Source organism: Oenanthe melanoleuca, chromosome 1A (genome assembly GCF_029582105.1).
Source record: "Oenanthe melanoleuca isolate GR-GAL-2019-014 chromosome 1A, OMel1.0, whole genome shotgun sequence".
Taxonomy (NCBI): Eukaryota; Metazoa; Chordata; class Aves; order Passeriformes; family Muscicapidae; genus Oenanthe; species Oenanthe melanoleuca.
The window spans coordinates 19758687-19779250 of record NC_079334.1 but is presented as its reverse complement, the minus strand read 5'-3'; the positions used below and the strand labels follow the sequence as shown (position 1 = coordinate 19779250).

The 20564-nt window shown below is 42.0% G+C and overlaps 1 protein-coding gene across 1 annotated transcript in view; it reads right to left on the bottom strand.

Annotated features, from left to right (window-relative positions):
• The window catches only part of ABTB3 (ankyrin repeat and BTB domain containing 3), a 174081-nt gene that overhangs the window by 77914 nt on the left and 75603 nt on the right, over positions 1–20564 (bottom strand). The window contains exon 2 of the mRNA XM_056508141.1: positions 2874–3023. Within this exon, the coding sequence (XP_056364116.1) occupies positions 2874–3023 (150 nt within the window). The remainder of the gene's footprint in view (positions 1–2873; positions 3024–20564) is intronic.

Here is a 20564-nt window from a genome sequence, read left to right as displayed (position 1 = left end):
AAGGCTTTTCACCCTGTGAATCTCTTCTTCCCCTAGGACAGACTGTAAAGAAATTAAGAAGATGTGAGCTGAAATACAGGTTCTGGGCAGAAGACAGGTCTCATTTGCAAGCTGTTGTCTTCCATGGGATGGATTTTATTCCCTGGTCTCAAAGCCTCCAGCAGCTCAGCAGCTGGTCACACTGCTCCATGCAAGGATGCTGGGTAGAACTGAGAGCAGGGGAAGCCTCCCCTGTGCACGCAGACACTTGTTAATTCCAGTTACTCTGTGTACTTACAATGCTTTAATTATTCATGTCAATAAACTATAAGAAATCTCATTCAATAGTATTGCTTTTTTAAATATTTCTTTTTCCTGAGATAAAATTAAATTGCTTTATTGCAAGATCAGTCGTTGTCCTTGTTTCTGTGTTCTTTTGAAGAGAACAGAAATGAAATCTTGGCTCCTGGGATACTGCAAGCTGATGGGACAATGCAGACACATGCCTGGGGACTGCTTGTTCTGCTGGTCCACAAGCTGAGCTTCTGCCCTTGTCACCCATTTCTGGTTGCCAGCTCCTCCTGCTCATGATCCTCTTCTCAAGTGTTATGCTCTTAATTCCTTTCTCTCCAGAGAGTCTCCCTAATCATCTTTATTCACCCCAAAAAGCAAGTGCTTTTCCCTATTCAATCCTTCCCTCCTATCTCACCTTCTCCACGGCAATGCTTTCCATATCCTCTTTCTTCTCTACAGTCTGTGCCCCTCACACCACCAGGGCAACAATAAATCCTCCTCTACCTTCTGCCTTCATGCCTTTATGATCCTCAGGTGTTCCCTCACCTTCTCCCCACTGCTCTGCATTTCTGCCCCACACTGTGGCTCCCCACCCATGCTCCATGGCAGAGGTTCTGCTGTGACCTCTGGCTCACAGCCACTGCTGATGCCAGAGACAGATATACAAGCATTGAACAAAGAACAAACCTACTCATATCCCCTCATTGCTCCATTTTCCTCCCACTTCATGACTTTTCCTCCAAACTCAGAGGGTTTTGCCCACCAACATACTGCGACTCCTTCCCCATTTCACAGCTCGGTTTTCTGCACCAGCACTGCTCCACAGCTCAAATTTCTACCCAACTGAGCATATCAAGCCTTGCAAGCTTTGCCAGTTACTGCTCCTCCCACTGCTGCTTCCCTGACATGCATCTGCTTGCAGCGGCCAGGGAGGATCCCTCGAGTTGGCCACAGGGCTTTTTGGAGGGCTACCAGCCTGCTGGATGTGCCAGCCTCTCCAACAGCTGCATCCAACTCCCACTGACGTGCTGTGTTCCTCCAAATGGCCACCCTGAAGAGTGTTTTGCCTGTGTTTGCAGTCACCCCACCAACCAAGCATTTGAATCTAAGGTAGGACACTTAGACGTGGTAGAGCTCAAAGTGTAAAATGGAATGGGGTGCTCCATCTAAGAAGTCTGGCTTTTTGGGTTGAGTACAAAGGCCCAAAAACAAATCCAGAATAAAAACCCCACCCATCCTGAAATACCCACAATTACTTATTGATTAAACCCCAACCATATGAACTGTAAGAAAGAGAGCTGTATCATGCATAATTTAGTTGGCACACAGACAGTACTGTTGTGTGTTTCATGTGCGTGAAATAAATGAGCATAAATTACTTCATTTGAATAACACTGAACACCTGATTCCAGAGATGGAGCAACACTTCACACTAAGACTCTTGGCTTGTTGATGCTGCACCAGAGAAAATTAAAATTAGCAAGCTGAAAACAGAAATTCATCTTGTGTCTTGTAGACAAACATCCTTGGTGCACCCACGTGGCTTGTGAACAGGAGGAAACTGAACCATGATGCTAACCATGGGGCTAAAGTGGAGACTCCCATTGCTACAGGAAGTGCCAAAAAATGAACAAGAGTTCTTTATGATGCTGGTAACACACAATTCATTAATAAGAACAACATTAGGCTGGGTAGCCTATATCTTAATGGATTTGAGTATTTTTAATTTCTCCCCAAAATTTTGTAAAAGACCTCAGGAAAAGAATACTTGACAGTATTTCTCACAAACCTCAGAAAAAAAACCCACTTTTTTTGTCTGAATGATTCTGCTTTCCCACATATAGCTTCCTGTATCTAACTAGACCACAAACATGTGATTGGAATGCTTCTCCCTTAAGAAAAAAGAAGTTTAAATAAAGCATTTCTGGTAATTTTATCTCCATGTCACATAAGGATGCATGTGGCCTTTGCCTTCTACTATTTATTAGTTGGCAAAAAGCCAAGTTTTCAGCTTTTGACAAATATCACAGATTTCTACATTTCTCAAAATGTGCTTTGATTAACAGCAAAAAATTTATCTTTCAGGAGTTAATTCCTCTGGTACAGGTTTGAGTTGTAGGGCTGGAGAAGTAAAGGCAGGTAAAGGATTTTCTCTGACAGAGGACAAAGTAGCTCTGTCTTAAACACGTGACAATATTTCCTTTACTTATTGCAGCCTTCAGCTTGCTGCCTGCCCACCATAAAACAGACATCCCACCAAAATGAGACAGGACACCAACACAACAGACACCTGCAAATCTGGCCAGGCTGAGAAGTGCTCTCAAATACAAAATAGGGAAGATGGAATAAAGTATCTTTCATCTTTAAAACTGAGAGCAATGTATGCAAACAAGCCACAGGCATTGGTCTGAGTCTGCACAACACTTCTTCCCTCCTATAGCTTCAGCTTCTGAACTAACAACGAAGCATGAATAGAGCTAAATCTGCCCAACACCTCCTTCAACATCACACAGCCCCCTCAGCTCTCCTCAGCAGAACCAGGCAATGCACTTAGCTTAGCTTTACCTCAAGGAAAGGAATCCAAACAGCCTGGTACTTACTGAGTTCAGCGATGCTCCCCACGCGTGTGGCAAGCAGAGACTGCTCGATGGTCCTCAGCTCAGACTGGCTGAACATCTGCACCTCCCCAGGCTTGTTTGACCTCTGCTGGTCCTTGTGAAGGTTCAAGCTGTCTGGCAGGCAGAGAACACCTACAGTGGATAAAAAGAAAGAAGATCAATGTAATTTCAGCCAATATGGTAACTTTAGTGCCACCACCACATTGTTTTGGGGACATTCCAAGACACAGCCTGCATGTGCAGAGCTCAAAGACACCAAACATCTCTAACACAATGTCACATATGACTCATGCAGAAGTGGCCCTTGTTAGCCCTTCTGAGTATCTTCTCAAGCTGATTATGATGTCACCTCAGGATAATTCTTACAGAAAAACCTAGGAGGATTGCTCAAGGAGGAGTTCAAGAGGGTTTTAAAGAAGCCCCCAAGAAACTACTCCAAACATACACAAAATTATCAGAAAATGGTATCTCAGAATTCCAGAAGATTGACATTAAAATTATATATGAGACAGATAACACATTTACAAGTTTCTCCTGCAAGGGGATTTCACTGTCAATTGCAAAATAAGGGACAGCATCAAGATGCTGTAAGTGTCATTGATGGCTGATTGAACTTCTTTTGTAAATACAGCTCCCAGCAATTGAACTGCTTGGGTTCCAAAAGCCCATTATGCAGAAGCCCTTAGAGCAGTGAATTTTTATGGAGCAGGGCAAAAGTAAAGCTACTGACATAAAATGATTTGCATACACATTCATTCAGGCACAAAAGTCACTTTCTGCCATGACACGTAAACCCTCAGGAATAGATGGAGGGCATCTATTTATTCACCAAAATCATTGTCATGCTAAAAATGAGAATGTATTTACAAGAGCAAACACTGCATTACCAGCCTTGAGCAACAGCTGCAATGGTCCAGCTTGGATAGCAAGCTCTCCTCCCTTCCCAGGCTCTGTGTACAGTCAGCTATGGCTATGCTTTTCACAGCATCACCTTCCCAATCCCTCTAGGACACAGACAGGTGGAGAGCCACTGAAGGCAGTGGAACTGTACCTCTTTATGATGACTAAATATCATCTTATCTCCAAATATTACCCTTGAAAAGAAGCCAGAGTAGGAAACATATTTTTTCCATGAGTTTTTACTACTCCTTCCTTTAAATGCAGAATATAGGCTCTGCCCTTATAGGCAAAACAGACTTGCAAAATCCATTAAGGAAGAAGTACATATTTAATGTTTTTCTTCAAGGGAAGAACTTGCTTAGTCTTCCAGCTCAGTAAACATATGACATCTAACTCTACCAACCAATAATTCTGTCAGTAGATTGATAGAACTGACAATTGCTTTGGAGCACTGCAAGAGCAGGAAATGCAACTGAATGGAGATACTTCTCAGACACCTTGTTAGCTTCACCAAACTGCCTTGGATTCCCCTCCTCATCTCCATCTCCTCCCTGCAACCAATTGAGTCTGCAAGTTATATTTGTAGCACAGACCTAAAAACATTCGTCCTGGGAGGAGAGAGATGACACAGGTTCAATGAGCCTATTCCAAAGAAAAATGCAGGAGTGTACACTGGGAAAAGCAAGACCCACGGCCATGAGACAGCAATCTGAACTAGGATCATCCTCTGCATGCAGCAGCAGCAGCAGCAGAACAAAACCCCCAATAGCCTGTTGGAATCTTGGAGATGTAATTCTCAGTCCCTGGCTCTGGGCCCAGGCTTGTAACAACCCCATGAATGTGTAGAAGGTCATGAGGGAGTAACACAACTCATAAGAAAGTGCCCTGGAGAGAAAGAGCAGGACATCTGACACAGCACCAGGGAAGGATGAATTCAAAGCTGAGAGGTAAGGAACGAAAAGCGACAACAGCTTATCAAACAAGCTCTTCAAATTTTCCTGCCATCACTCATAAACACTTGGTGCACTGATCAACATTTATATTCTATGGATGTACAGAGCTTGGGAAGTAGAACACCTGCATTCAAAATGCAGGCTTGCCCACATATTTTAGTAAATATTCTCTCTCTTTTTTTTTAGATTCTTCTTTATCATTTTAATGGATAGAAATAATGAAAAAAATGGCGGAGTTTTCCCAGCAGAAAACAGATGTAAAAATTATCTAAAATTCTAAGAGATTTCAAAAACAAGAAATAGAGAACAAGCAGATTTATGGCATCTTTAAAATACAAATTGGATAATTTTTCTACAAAAACACACTTTAAGTGTGGAGAAAAAAAAATTACTGTTTTAAGATAACTTCACAAATAAAATTCAAATGGTTTAAAATTATAATTATGTACAGAAGATATTTCTCCAAGTGATTTATGCAGTGGGATATAAAAATTTTATTCTCTACTTTGCCTATGACTCTGTTCCCACAGCCAGGCCTTTTCCTTACAAACAGCCCTGATGATTAATTACTCTGATCTTTAGTGAGGGGAGCACATTCTTAGGCTCTTGGAGAGAAAAGTGCCAATGAAATGCAAAATGAGCCATTGTTAGAAAACTTAACAAATTATAGGATGTGTCATGCCAAAGGGTTACACTTGGGTTGGAGATTTGCAGAGACACACAATAGCCAAACATCTGATTCTTATATCAGCTTCAGAACTATAATTGACCACAGCGAGTGACCAGTGGGGTGATGGAAGATTTTTTTGTAACTCATAATTTTGCTGGATCAAATCTGATTTTCGCAAGCATGGAGAACAGGAATTTTATGGCTTGGGCATGCAACTCAGCCAATCTTCTAGCTTCAACTGTTTCCCTCAAAAATATTCTAGCGACTAAAATGCTTTTTAGATGAAAAACCCACTCTCCTTTTATCAGTGTTTGATGCAAAGCTCAAATTTTCTGATGAAAGGCTACAGCACAGAAGAGAGCACAGCAAACTGAACAGGAAGAAGAAAAGACAAAGATTTTGTGATTAAAAATATCTTTTTCATAGATAGAAACATCTAAAAAGCCACCATCACCTTTCACTGGTGTGGCTACAGTTCAACTTCCTTATTTTAATTCTCTGCCAATTGCTATTATTCACATGCTTCTTCAGCCTTTTTGTGTTGAACTTGAGAAACAGGTGAGGACCTCAAGTTTCCAGAGGCCTGAAAACCAGGAGGTTTTCCCCATTTCTTTTCTGGCCGTCTCAACCAATTCTATCTGTCTTTCCACAGCGAAGATTTCTGTGCAGTATCAGAAATGAACAGTGATACCTGTCTTTTCTCTCAGCAGGCACTGTTCAGTGTCCTTCCTTTCTGCATGGTTACTCAGCCCTGAGCGCTTCTTGGCCCATTACTCTATCCCTCTTCTTCCCTGCGATTCACTGGAGTGGAAATCAAGCAGTCATCAAGCCTGGTGAATCTCGGGCCAGGCTCCATCAGTACATCCCTGTCTGCTCTATGCCACCCAGCAACGTGCAGCAGCCACAGGCCAACTGCTGTGAAGTGCTGGAGCAAGGCAGGACAACCAAAGCACTCCCTGCATTTGGATTTTGTCACCTCTTCTGGTGCCTCCCCTTGTCTCTGTACCCTCCCTGGGGCATGGATCTGCCTAGGACTTGATTGCATGGACACATCCAGAATAGGCCATACCCAACACTGCTGTATTCACCTTGCCCTTGGCCTCAGAGTACCCTGCAATCTATAAGTAAAAGAGTGAAGAGAAATCCATACATGTTAAAATCAGCAGGATGCAAAAAAAAGGAAAATCACAATGATAAGCTCCTAACGATCCCCCCACCAAATCTCTGGAGAAAAAGCAACATCATAGAGAAAATCTGAGGCACAATTAATACATTTCACATTTTCCTGCTTTCTGGGCTCAGCTAAAGCAAAGCCAGATCTCAATCCCAAAAGACTTAAAAATCTCAAACCAAAGTATTGCACAAAACGACAAAGTGAAGATGCCCAAACTTACAAAAGGAGCATTATTTTAAACCATCATGTAAACTCATCCAAAGGCTGGGGTACCTGATCTTTTTTCTTCCAGCTTCCCCATGCACAATCCCACCTCTTGGGCTTAGCTGAATCACCACCCTGCACTGGAAACCAGATTTTGGCACAAAATTACACGCTTTCCTGCATACTTCTTTCAGAGCTTGTCACAGAGCTGCCCTTGCAGCATGACAAGCATGAGTGCATCACACAAATATCTCAAACTCAGTGCCCAGCAGCAGTCCCAGCACAGCTCCCCAGTGCCTCCCCAGCAAAACAGAGTCAAGAGCAGCTCCAACACACGACACAGCAGCCATTGTGTGACCTCTTACGGCTTTTCATAACAGGAGGAATACAGGGTTTGTAGACAAAATTTCACCTAAATACAGAGGAGTCATGTAAAAAAAATATTTTAAAAAATCTAAGCTTTCTTCACTGCTCCTTAATTTAGACCTGACTTACATACCAGCTCTTGCCTAAACAATTAATTCCTGAAGTGGTGGCATCTGTGGTGCCCATACTCATAACTATGCCTATGCCTCAACTACTGCTGAATTATATATATTATATATATATATATACACATATGTATATCTGTATATAAAGTGATAAACCAAGGCAAGTAAAAAGTGTGCACAGCCTATACTCATGGGTCTGCAATATTTAATGTCACCCACCTTTCAAATTCTTTGCCTCCTTTAGTATTCAAATCCCTTGCTCTAAACAAAACAAATTCCCAAAGACATTAAATTAATAAAAATGCCCACTGAACAATGTCATTCAAACTGACCCACGCCTGAGGAATCTAGCAATCTAATACAAATGTGTTTGCTTTCACTAAAAATATAAGTGCTGTAAATACCATAAAATACTTTTTTCACATTTCACCATTCATTCCTCTGGAAAGACTGCCAACTTCTTTATACCAATTTAGAGTCTGAATAGAAGCATGAATGACTTGCTGCTCTCCTGTTATTTTTCTTTAAGTGCTCCTACTTTCAAGAGAAAGTAATTCGAATAATCTTTGACATCCCTCTTTATCTATTACATCTTAAGCAAATGTATGTATCTGGAAAATAGTTAATACTCTCACTGCAAGGAATAGCTGGTTCCTACTAAGACTTTATAGAATTTAAGTGTGCAGGATAGATATAAGGCAAATTGCTGTACAAAATGAGCCTGAAAATGGTAGTTAACCCTGAGCTGTCCCCAATACGTGGTGCTGCATATTACATTGCCCAAGTAAATGCCAACCTTCCCCAGGAGGACCACCTTCAAGAGTAGGAAACCTCCTCAGCCATTACAACTTGAAAATTTTATTACATGGGAACACAGGACTAGGAAGTCTTAAGAGTCCAGTCTCCTGCTCTCATAAATAATCATGTGAAGTTCAAGAGCTCACAAAACATCCAATGAAAGAAAACAAGAACCCTTTTCTTCCACAAGCTCACGTACTAAAATGCTTTCCAGCACCAGAGAGCATTCTTGAGATCTACAATATAAAGGTCTATGGGAAAAAATAAAAGGGTCAAAGGTATTGCCAGCTGCCTTTGCAAACAGCAAAATACCTGACTAGATGCAAACAACTCATGGTTGGTATACAAACACACAGAAAATCTCTCCTGACCCCACACTCTGCATCTTGCCAAACATGAGTACATGAGAAGGACACCATCCAGGCATCAGCAGCTTTTGAGGGATAATATAGGATCAGCAGCACTCTGAGCTCAGCACCCTGGCATCAGGTGCACAAGAGCTGGTGAATGTAAAGTGACACAAACTGCTACAGTCAAAGCTCACATCTGGAAAGAAATCCTATGGTCTCCATTGTTTTAAACAACCTGTGCCATCAGTCCCAGGCACAGCTTGTCCACCTGATGGGCAAAGCAGATGGAAAACATTCTCTTTACAGAAATGAGACCGCAGGGAAAACTTTAAAGCTAATCATATCAGCCACTGTTTTCAGCTAGCAGACAACCTGGAAACCATTCAAGGCAAGAAGAGCAAAGTGTCTTCTTTCCACACATTCCAACCCGGTTAAATAACAAGGAGTGGCTCTGCATGGAGAAAATGCAAAGCACTTGGGAAAGCGAGGTGGTGAGATCAAGTTTCCAGAATTGGAGTCTTACAGTAGGCAGAGCAGCCCAAATGAGGAAGGGTGGAGCAGGCACAGGAATCAGAAGACTAAAGGGATACTGTCTTTGTGTGTCTTTAATAGCCACTACCCAGAAACATGAAAAAAACATTACAAATCTCTATACTCCACCTCAGGACACTGGCATCATGCAGGTAGGGTAATAATATTCATGCATAAAACATAGAGAAGGTGAAAGTAAAGCATAGGGAGTTTAGTAAGTGATTAAAGATGAAATAAAGAGTGCCAGAGAAAACCAGGAAAAGACCATAAGGCCTCTAGTTACGCATTTTAACCACAGGAGATCACCCTTTCTCTCCCGGAAAAACCAGGAGAAGAGCAAATGAATAATGCTTAGAAATCACAGAACTGAGAGCCTAACCAAATCATCCAAAGCAGAGAGCACCTCTCTGAGATAGAGTAGATGCCACAGGAAGACAAGATAATAGAATTATATTACAAAATGTGACTGTGACATCTTTTCTCGTAACAAAGTTTCTTAGCACAGCACGTTCTACTTAACTGGGATGTCCGCCCTATTAGGATCCCTCCAAAGGCAATAGCTTTCACCTAATGATAATGAGTGGCAATCACTGCTGCTTAAAATGGCATACAACTAACAACAATTCAACTAAATTAGGATATATTCTGCTAGCACCAAGCAGTTAAGCGGTGCACAACCAAGTGGAACGTGGGATAGATTTGATTGTTCAGGCTATATATCACAAAACAAAGAATCAGAAAATTAAATCCCCTTAAACATAGAAGCTGAGCTCCCAAATCACTAACTACAGCTTTCCATTTACTTTTATTAGGATACAGAGAAAAGAAAATCTTAAGTCTTGCCAAAATGAATTGCTAAACTTCAAAATCCTCAAAACCACCAAAAAAACAACTACAAAAGCAATGAACACGGAGCAAGCCAGTCCACAAGAGGAGAAATGGAGATCCATCTCCTCATGCTTATCCCCAAATCTTGCCCCAGTTTCCTAAAATGGTCTTTGTGGTACTGCTGAAGATGCTCTTTTCCAGCATGCATCCATGGGCTGCATCCCCCAACATGTGGGATGACAGCACAAGGAGAGGCAGCCCATGCCACAGTGAGGGCACTGATGTGCACCCCGTGCCTTCACCTCCCTGTGATTTTCACTACTGCTCTCTCCCTCTTGGCCACAAAGGGGCATTTTATCAACTCAGAAACAGAAAATTGCACGACAGCACACTCTGCTCAGTCATGCTCTTCCACTGTCACAGTGGCCACAAAAGTTTCAGTGAGAGTTGTGATTTTTTTGGCAGGGAGATGTTAGAGCTGACATAGTGCATTTATTTCATGTTGAGCACCCATCAGCTTGAGATTATCCTAATCTAAACTATGCTGCCCTAGAACTCACAATGTGTGGGAAAAAAGTTTTGTCTTACTCTTTGATAGGAGGCATTCGGACACAAAAAAAAGGGAAAAACAATTAAAAATGCCAGTACCACCTTCCTTCTCTGCTACATGCAAATAAATATAACACATACAGCCCTCAGTGTGGCAACCCAAGAAGAAGCTGAGAGGTCACGGGGAATCTGATGGAATAAAAGATCACGATGAATATGTTGGCAGAACAAGTGAGAAAGTTTGGAGAAATGCAGATTTGATGGCACCCAGTCGAACCATCAGAGTGCCTCTTGCAGCAAGACCTAAGACACATACTCAAGGAGGAAAGGATATGCACTGGTAGAAACGTAACTCTGGGCATGCACAGGAGTACTAACCCATGCAAAAATGGGTTTGGCTAAAAACAAGCACAAGTTCCTCTTAGACTGAGAGTTCAAAGAAGGTCTAAGCCTTTGAGTCACCAAAAATGACTAAGAATGCGTTAATGGGTTTTATTTTACAGAAAAGGTCCTGTCAGCTGATAACAGCAGAATGAGAGAGGATTCAGTGATTCATAGCTTACAATATGCTTTCCCAGAGCCTGTAATTTCCTTCATTCATTACCTGGCCCCTGAAATGCCCAGCCCAGACTGAAGCCTTCCCCTTCAGAACCTGATGTGGGCACAGCCCAGAAGTCTCACAGTGCTGATACAGCACCTCTCCTGACCCAGCCCTGCCTCCCCCAGTGTTTGACACACAAGGTACCAGAAGCCCTTTGGGCACTGACATGTATAAGCAGTGAGCTCCTTGCAACAATGCTGGTTTGGGCTTCTTGAGAAGAGAGACTGAGTATCAAACTACAAATGAGTAACTCCACGCAAGGATGGTAATCTTCTGTTTTTGTGAGACCTACAATCCAAACAGGCTTGTGCTCCAGGTATTGCAGCTATCGTAAAGCAGCAGAAAATGCCTTGTCCAAAAGAGCGTATTTTCCATTGCTTTCTATGTGTGCCACCATCCTTTTGGCACAGGCACCATGCGTCAGATGCCTTCAAGAGTCAGACACATCATTTCAAAAACACCCACGTGTTTCCATTTCTGAGCAGTTGCACTAATACTCTACAATACACTTGGCAAGAATACTTTGAAAACACTAAAAAACACCTCCTTCATTTGCTTCAATATTTGCAAAGATTAGTATACTTTTTAGAGGAGAAGGAATTGTCTGCCAAAAATCCCTCCTTTCTCTTTGGATATACAAAACTCTATAAAGAAGACCCAGTAGAGCAGACACACGGTGCTGAGAGGGAGCACAGGGCATTCCCACTGTAGGTACCAACTGTACCCTTCCCATTTCCCAGGTGAAAGCAGCTGGGATTGAGGGCAGTGTGACAAAGCACCTGTGGTCTATGCAGCAATCCCTTGCCCTTGGAAGCCAGTTACCTGTGCAAAAGCTGACACAAACCTGACACATACAACAGGAACAAGGATGGCCTGAAACTCAAACTGGTGAAAAGATCTGACCATACAAGGGTGAGGTGACTGGTTGATGGGGGAATGACACCACTTCCTGCAGAGCTGGGGGATTGCTTTTTAAGTCACCTTCCACGAATGCCAAAACCTTGGACTCTGGCCCAGGCACTGCTACCCGTAATAGCACAAAGCTGCTAAAATCATCACCATCCTTCAATTTAAACAACTAAACCATCAGCCCTAAACGCTTCTGGGAAGGCACTCGGTATGTGTTTTAATAAAACAAATATAAAATAAACAAAATTAGTTAAGTCTGAAGCTGGTAAGGCATCAAACTTGAAAATACATGACATAGAGGGCTCCAAGGAAACCCCTGAGCCTTTAATGCATGTGAACAAAACTGCACTGCTGCTGCATGTTGCCATGCCACATCAAGAAAATGCAGGCAGGTCTGACAGAACTCTCACTGACTTGGATGTTAACCCGTCAAGGAGTAAGTTTTGGGTAAACTGGAGTGTGTAGAGCTCAGAGAAAAGGGTAAGTAATTAGGATTTTCTTTCACCTGCTTGCACGGATGATGACTATCAGATTAGCCACTCCACTCCCACCATGAAAGCCCATGCTTAATGACAGTAAGGAATGATAAGATAGTTTAGAAACACAAGCTGCTATTTATTGGCTTTAGGGCAGTTTCTCATCACTCCAAGAATTGACTGTACTCCCTCCCACCCTGTTAAGGATGCACTAAGCAAACAGATTATCACAGCAGGATAAAAGCCACCTATCCATGAAGTTTATGGTATAGGATTATGGCAATTTCCTGAACTGCCTACAAACCCTCAGCAGGACGTCTCTGTGTGGTTTGGTACATCACTTGGGGTATCCCTAGCAGGTGAGATGCCCCCACATGTGAACACCTGAGCTCAGGGACTGATAGCCATGATCTGCATGGGACCAAGGCACCCATCCTCCCTCAGGAAAAAAGAAACCTTCAGCATGTGCTTCAATGGGGTTTTGCCACGTATTTAAAGCCAAATACTCACCTAAAACTTGCACTGACTGGAAAACCTGGATGCCAGCCAGATGACAGCCTTTCTATAAGTAACCTTTACATTCTTCCAAAATTCCTCTTGGCTTACCAAATAGAAATTGCCTGTTAATAGCACGTATTTTACCATTCAGACCTTTGATATATAGACACCCACAACAATAAATCAGTTCTGACCAGTAAAGGTTAACCTATATACATATATATATATGGCAAAATCATTACAGACAATGAAAAAAATTTACAAGAAGAGAGGTTAGACTATGCTGCTAGCACACATTTATGATCGCTTGCCCCACAGATTGCCTGGCTGAACCCATTTCAAATAATTCAGGTTTTATAGAGCCGATAGACATACTCCTCCCTACCCAGCTATAATACAAACTAACTGTGATCATGTGCAAGTACTCATTACATGGCTACCTGTTTATCTAAAAAAATACTTAAGTTTATTTTACAGACATCTAATAGTTCTTTTTAATCCATGCAGAGTATGTATTCGTACATTCTGGATTTTACATGATGATACACAGTTTTATTCCTATAATATCTAATACATTTTTAAAAAATTATGCCCTCTATTACTTTCCCCAGAGAGAAATGGCTGCACATTTATTCTCACAGTGGTTAAAGGTCAAACACAGCTTTCATTTACGCACAGTCTGAAGGTCTGAACCTTTGCATTATTTATCTTCTCCTCTGCTTCACCTAGGAACTCACGGATCAACAGAGACCAACAAACACCAAAAACCCTGTAGTACAGGAATATGGCCATTTCTACACCAAAGCCTTCTCCAGAGCACTGAACAGACAGTAGTTAACAAATAAACACACTCACTATTTTATCTTTGTGGTTCAGTGTGGCTTCCAGCATGACTTTGACGTGACCGCATCTTATCCATCCTCTGCTTTGAATAAATGCCATTCCCTGTGGGCTCCCATCTTCCCACTAGTGCCCTTGCAGGGACTGAGACAAATTCTCAGCAGTGCCTTGGCCACCCTGTGGAGCTGCTTCACCTCTAAGCACAGCTCCACCAAATACTCAGGCACCAAAGCCAGGATGAGGAACAAACCACAGAGCAGTTATGACCCCACAGCCTTGGTTTTAGAAACAGCTGAGACAATTCTGCTGAAACAAGAAAGAAAAAAACCAAAGAAAAAAACCAAAAAACACACCACACACAAAAAAGCCCACCACTTAAAAAAAGAAAGAAAAAAAGTATTTTAAAATCATTTTGGGGGAACTGACTGCCCTAGAAAAAGCTAAATACTGCTGGACCATATCAGAAGCAACTAAAATCAGGAACATGTAACAATACAGCAGGTAGCTATAACTGCCTTGCCAGCTATATCACATCTGCTGATTTTTTTTTAGCCTTTTCACTTGTAAGCAGACTGAAAGAAACCAAATGGTGTTTGGAAACTTCCAGGCAGGGCTTCAGTGGGTCAGCATTACATAACTGATTGGCTGACTTAAGCAGCACTATATGCAATGAAGGACACAGAAACGGAATGTTCTTCATGCAGAACAATCTTCCAAATTGATTCAAGTCAAAAGCTTAGACAGGAAAGACCCCAAAATAATAAACCAGTAACAATAAATTCCATTTCCTTCACTCAGGTACAGTCCCCAGACAGATGTGTGTTTGTGGCATCATGCAGGAGGTTATAGCTCCTAAACTCACTAAAGTTGTACCTATTCCAATCAGTTCTCTATGGATAGACATAACAAAATGGTCCCTGGTTTAGATTTCTTAATACTAACAATTATGTGAAGCACAGGGAATTACAAGAGAATTATGCAGTCGATTTTATTTGGGAAAGACATGGATTCAATGAGAACTACTATTTTGCAGCATAAAAGCACACCATGAAATTTAATTGCAATGCACAACAAGACTTACAAGCAAGTTTTCATTGCCTCAGCTGCACGTCAGAAAGAAAAGGAACAAAAATAGACTAAATTTCCAGTCTGAAAATAAAACAAATTTGTAATTAATTATTTTAATTCTGTTCTAGTGAAAAGGCAGAACTCTGCAGTTCAAATTATTTGCAGATTTGTCATCTTCAGCCATGAGAAGACAATACACTACCATTGACCCTAGCCACATGGACGGCTACACAAGGCCAAGAGTGATCTATGAGCTTCATTAAGAGGTTTAAATATATATATGAGCACATAGAATGTGAAATTAAAGCTGGCATTAGTATCCACCAGACTTCCCAGAGAGTATTCACTGTTGAAAAATTCTCAGTTACTCTGAGCTCATCTGTCCAGAAATCTGTAACCAGGGAAGTAATTCTTGCTCCTAAGAGCTGGAATAGAGTTGTACTTGGCTGTGCAGAGATGCTTGGAGGGCCTCCACATACACCCCTCTTGGTGGATCTTTACTGGAGCCCACAGACAACAAGCAAACAAGAAGCTACCATACCCTGTCCTCCTGTTCATCTGTGCTTCCATTCCACTTTAAAAGTTAACAGGCAATAGGATCTGACTCCTCCTCAGAGTACTTCGAGACAGGGCTAAGCCACAGTAAAATGCTAGGGATGCTGCCACACAAGCATCTGACAGTTTCTGAACATAGTGCCCAGAGCACCAGCCCATCAGCAAGAAAATACTGAGTACATCAATGCAATTTCTCTTACTGCTGTGGTCTTTTAAATGAAATTTTAATGCACTCAAAGACAAAAATTTACTAACTAGTCTATGCACAGGCAAAGCTAAACTGTTCATTGTAAATGGGAAACTATAATTTTCTCTTGCACCATTATAGATGTAAGTTACACAGATGCAACATGTGAAAGATAAGTTGTACATGGGTCATCTTTTCTGATGAGAGGTTTGCATAATGAGAAAGTTCTTCTATCTGAATTCTTCATGTTAATCATGTCTTTAAATGACTAACAATGGATTTAGTGGACATTCAAAGTGGTTTGTTGTGTAAAAAAAGTTGCTTTTAACCCTGGCAGATGTGGAAGCAACCTCTCTCCTCCCCAGTTCCACCAGTATGGAACTTTACTGATAATATTCCAAAATATGCAGATCACCGTGAGTATGGCTGCTGTGGGCAAAGCCTTCAGTATAAGAACAGAAAGACTGCATTTGATTCACAGGAATTTTGACAAAAAAGGTGAGCATCTTTTCTTTTTCCACATAGAAATTGTTCTTGGCATTTCCACTGCACAGGGAAGCAGTGAAACTTATTCACTTCATACATCTAAAGCTCCTTCCTTGGGCAGTTTCCCCTTCGTTCAGCACTTGCTTTGTCCACCAAGCTTTGCTATGGAATTGGACACATTTCTATTTGGTTTCTGAAATCAATTGTGTGAACACAGCACCCATATTGACTTATGACCATGGGCTCCCTCCCCACTCTGCTTGGGCAGGCATTACTTGAAACGTTGAATTCAGAACAAACTTCACGTCAAACAGACAGGAAAAAACCTCCAACTCAAGTGATTTAAAGCAGTGAGTGTTAACAATCATGGCAAAAACAATGACAATGGAACAGTCTGAAAGCCTTCAAAACCAGTGCTCAATATTACAAAGGTTGGAAAGACAGGTTTTGCCCTACACCAAACCCCTTAAAGGTTAAAAATTCTACCAGTTAACATTTAAGAGTCCCCAAGTAATTTGGGCTTTACTTTGCCCTGACAACAATGGGAACAACTGGAAATTTTGAGACAAGTTTTTCTTCTTCAGAGAGAGCTGGAAAGAGGAACTGAGGAACTCTTTAGTCCTCAGGAATAGTCCTTTGGGTTTGGCTATGGATTGATTTTAAAGCAGCCACCTGGAAAGTCCACTACTGGAGTTCTTAAGCTAAAAAATGTTTCAGAAGAGAACTGACTCAGAAAGGGCCAAGTCCAGCAGCATGGCTTTTCCCAGCACACTGAGATAGGGAAACAAGATGCAGATGTAGACACCAATTGCTCTGAACTCATTTCTCATGATCTTCACAATCTGAATTGTTCACACAACAAACAATACATTCCGGGGTTGGCACATCATGACAGGGGGCGAAATAAAACATGACTGCTACAGACAGTGCTTGAAAATCTCAGAAGAAAATGAGCAAAATATTCTTGTGATGATTTCAGAATCATGGGAAATAGGCAGGATGAAGCAATGGCTTTCATGTGCCATAAAAGTATGATTAAAATGTCCTTAGGCACATAACTCAAGAGTCAGCACAGACCAACATGATGTAGAAAAGAGAGATAAGGAGCTCGTGAACTGTGGTTTACTGATAGGACATACAAGATTAATGCAAGCAGCAGTAGAGAAGGAAAACAATAAAACCATAAATGATGGGAAATAGTCCTTACACTAAGCCACTCTGCATGCTTTTGGGGAATGAACCAACAGCTGAGTGTGTGATAACATTCATGTGATCTACCATCCTCCTACCTTTCATGAGTTAACAGCAACTTACTGGGATGTGTGGCAGCAACATATAAGGACAGCTCTGTTGAAGCACTTCATTTTAACTGGTGCAGCACGCCTTAATTTAGGTACTTCAAAAGCAGACTGACCAAGAAATCCCTCTGAAGCAAGCAAGGAGAGAGATTCAAAATATGTAATACTACCAGAGAGACAGATTATGCATTCTGGGGACAGCCAGAACATGCAGATCTTCTTTGGATGAAGGCAACATTCAGGACAACAAAGGAAATGTCTTATCCAAAAGCCAGAAATATATTAACAGAGATGTACTGCATCCAGCTCTGGGGTCCTCAACACACAACAGACATGGACCTGAAGAAACAGGTCCAGAGGAGGTCACAGCTGATAAGAGGGCTGTGAACACTTCTAAGAAAACATAGAATTGGTGTTGTACAACCTGCAGAAGAGAAGGCTCTGGTGAGACATGGAAAGTTGATTTAGGTTAGATATAAGGATAAAATTTGTTTATAATGAGGGAGGTAAAACACTGGCACAGGTTTCCCAGAGAGATGGTGACATTCAGGGTCAGACTAGATGGGGCTCAAAGGATTCTAATCAAGCCAAAGATATCTCTGCATATTACAGGGGGTATGAATAGATGGCCTTTAAAGGTCCCTTCCAGCCCATTCTGTGATTCTATGAATCTAGACTGGGTAGAAACATGTTTTTGTAAACTTTTAGCTGGATAATGGCAGTTCATCTACTGACCATGAAGCCTTCAGGCCCTGCCAAGCCCAGTTTGTGCAGCCCATCATCTCAGCCACACAAACCCCTGCAAGCACCCAATCCACCACATTTCCTCCTGAACTAAGAGCCCCATGCTATCCCGCCTTGCAGTCCAGGTGCAAGATACTTGACTAGTAACAACTAAATATTTGGCTAATACCCTAATATTTTGATATTGAATGCAGATTCACGCAGGACATACTGGAAAAGCTAATGCTAAGCCAGGCAGACCCCAGAGTTTTGGATGTGGAAGGTGGCTGCCACAGGCCTGCAAGCTGCCTGCTGTGCTGGAACTCAGCTGGTGACAAACAGCAGTGAACTGGCTGCCTGTGGAAATGCTGTTCCAGCGACAGCTCCCCACCAGTGCAGCTGTGCCTGTGCCAACACCCGCTCTTTATTCAATTCCCTCCGTTATTATTTTTGGCTGCTGACCAAATCTCCACATGCCACAGCCTATAGCCAGGAATCTGTGAGGGTGGCCAGGGAACAGCAGGGAGGCTGATGACACAGCCACACTGCTGCCAGCCCAAGGGAAACCGGCACTGCCCTGAGCTGGGCTGGCTCCTCCCTGCAGGGGGGCTCTGCAGCCACCTCAGCCTGGGAGAGCAACCTGTCCCCCTGCGGACGTATGGGACATCCACAGGTGCCATGCAGGACATCCACAGGTGCCATGCAGGACACTCTTAGATGCCATGTGGTTTGCAGGCTGTGGCTGCAGGCAGGGCTCAGTTTTCTGCTCCTGCAGCTCCACGTGTGGGTGAGCATCCCATGGCTTAGGGGAACCACCAGCAGAAAGCAGCCCTCAGGTTTGTAAAGCACATTGGTGGGTTGGCTTTAGCACCACAAACTGAGTGCTACTGCAAATGACGCTCATAAAATGAGATACATTGCTGCAATAAAGGAAACAATATTTACCAAGATACTTAGAACTCTTATTTTCAATATATATCTTCAAAGCAATTAACTAATATTAGAGCATTTATTTTCCTCAGGCCTCCATGACTCCACTGGGTATGGTTAGACCTCTCAGTTTACACAATTAAGGTGTACTACTTCAAATCTGCTGCCTTGAATAGGAGAAGAGGTATCAGTACTTGCAACAAAACCAGAGCTCAGAGTCTTAATCTATGAGCCCAACCCTGACTGGCCTCCAAAAATACCAACACACACTCCTGTTTATCCCTGTGTAAAACTAGTGATGCCACAGAAGCTTGTTTCAGTGACATTTAGAAAGCACCTTGAGAAGCACTATGTCACATAAGCAGCTCCCTCAGCAGGTTTTATCAACACACCAATTCTCAAAAGAAGCTCTGAAAATGGAAAATGGGAGCTTCATGGTGGCTCATTTAAACACGGGCAGATGTCTTGGCCTCGGTAGCAGGAGGGCACAGGCTCTGTTCCTCAGGGGCATTGCAAAGATTACTTGGCTATCCAGAGGTGAAAATTAAGTGCTCTTAAAATAAAATACTCCCCTCACCCAGAACTGTGAGTTTAATAAATCCAGATGTCTAATATTTCAAACTTAAAACTGTGCCTTCTAAAAAAAAAAAAAAAAAATTAAAAAAAAAAAAAATCCGAAGAAAAATGCAAAGATGAAAGCACATTTTATATTCATTAAAGTGCTCACCAAACTGTGAGCCTACCTGGGAGAGTGAAAGGAAAGAGGGGAAAACCCCAAAACCAAAGTACAGACATTTCACATCATATGGAACAAATATCCAAGGGCAGTAAAACGTTATGAAGTAGCTTAGTTGAACTGTTTAACAGCCTCAAAGATACTATGAAACATTTCATTACTGGGAAAACAAAATGTCAAAAAGCCCCAAAATTGGCCTAAAAAGAAATTATTTTTTTTATAAAACTGGAATCCTTTAATTTGCTGCTTTATTTCCACAGCTTTCAGTGCACACTCTGCTCTAGTCATGTTGTCAAACTTATCTCTTCAAACAAGAAAAACAGAAATTCCATTCTCCTGTATGTGAGAACAAAAGTTCTCAAGTTTTCTCAAGAAAATCCAGGAATCTGAGAGCTGGAGCTTTAGGAAAACCATCAAACAGGCAGAGAACTTTACTGACCACATCAGACATGGTTCTTAACAGGATCCTCACTGGTATCTCAGCCATTCAGTCTGAGATTTTTAGTAGCACCTTTCATAGATTTACAGGCAATAAATCTATCAAAGCCTTCTGCTTTTTCTTTCATCTTTTTTGGGGGTGGGGGAGGGGAAGATAAAGAAGAATGCCAAAGAAAAGCTTGTGCTGTCTGCTAGGGAAAGAGAAGAGTGAAAATAATTCATTGCTACAAAAGGGAATCCGTATTGACAAAATATGAAGTAAGACACATATAGTTCATGCAAACATCCCAAAACAAGAGATCATTTCTTGCAAGTTGTTTCATTATTTTATCATTATTTCTTAAATCACTCCAACCCTTTGAGCTTTAGCACTATGAAAATGGGAGAGAGCCCTGCAGGTCTGGGGAGAGAGGCAGCAGCTGGGGGCCAAGTGCCAGAGCAGGGTCCCACCACCCCTCACTGCTGGAGCTGCTTGATGGG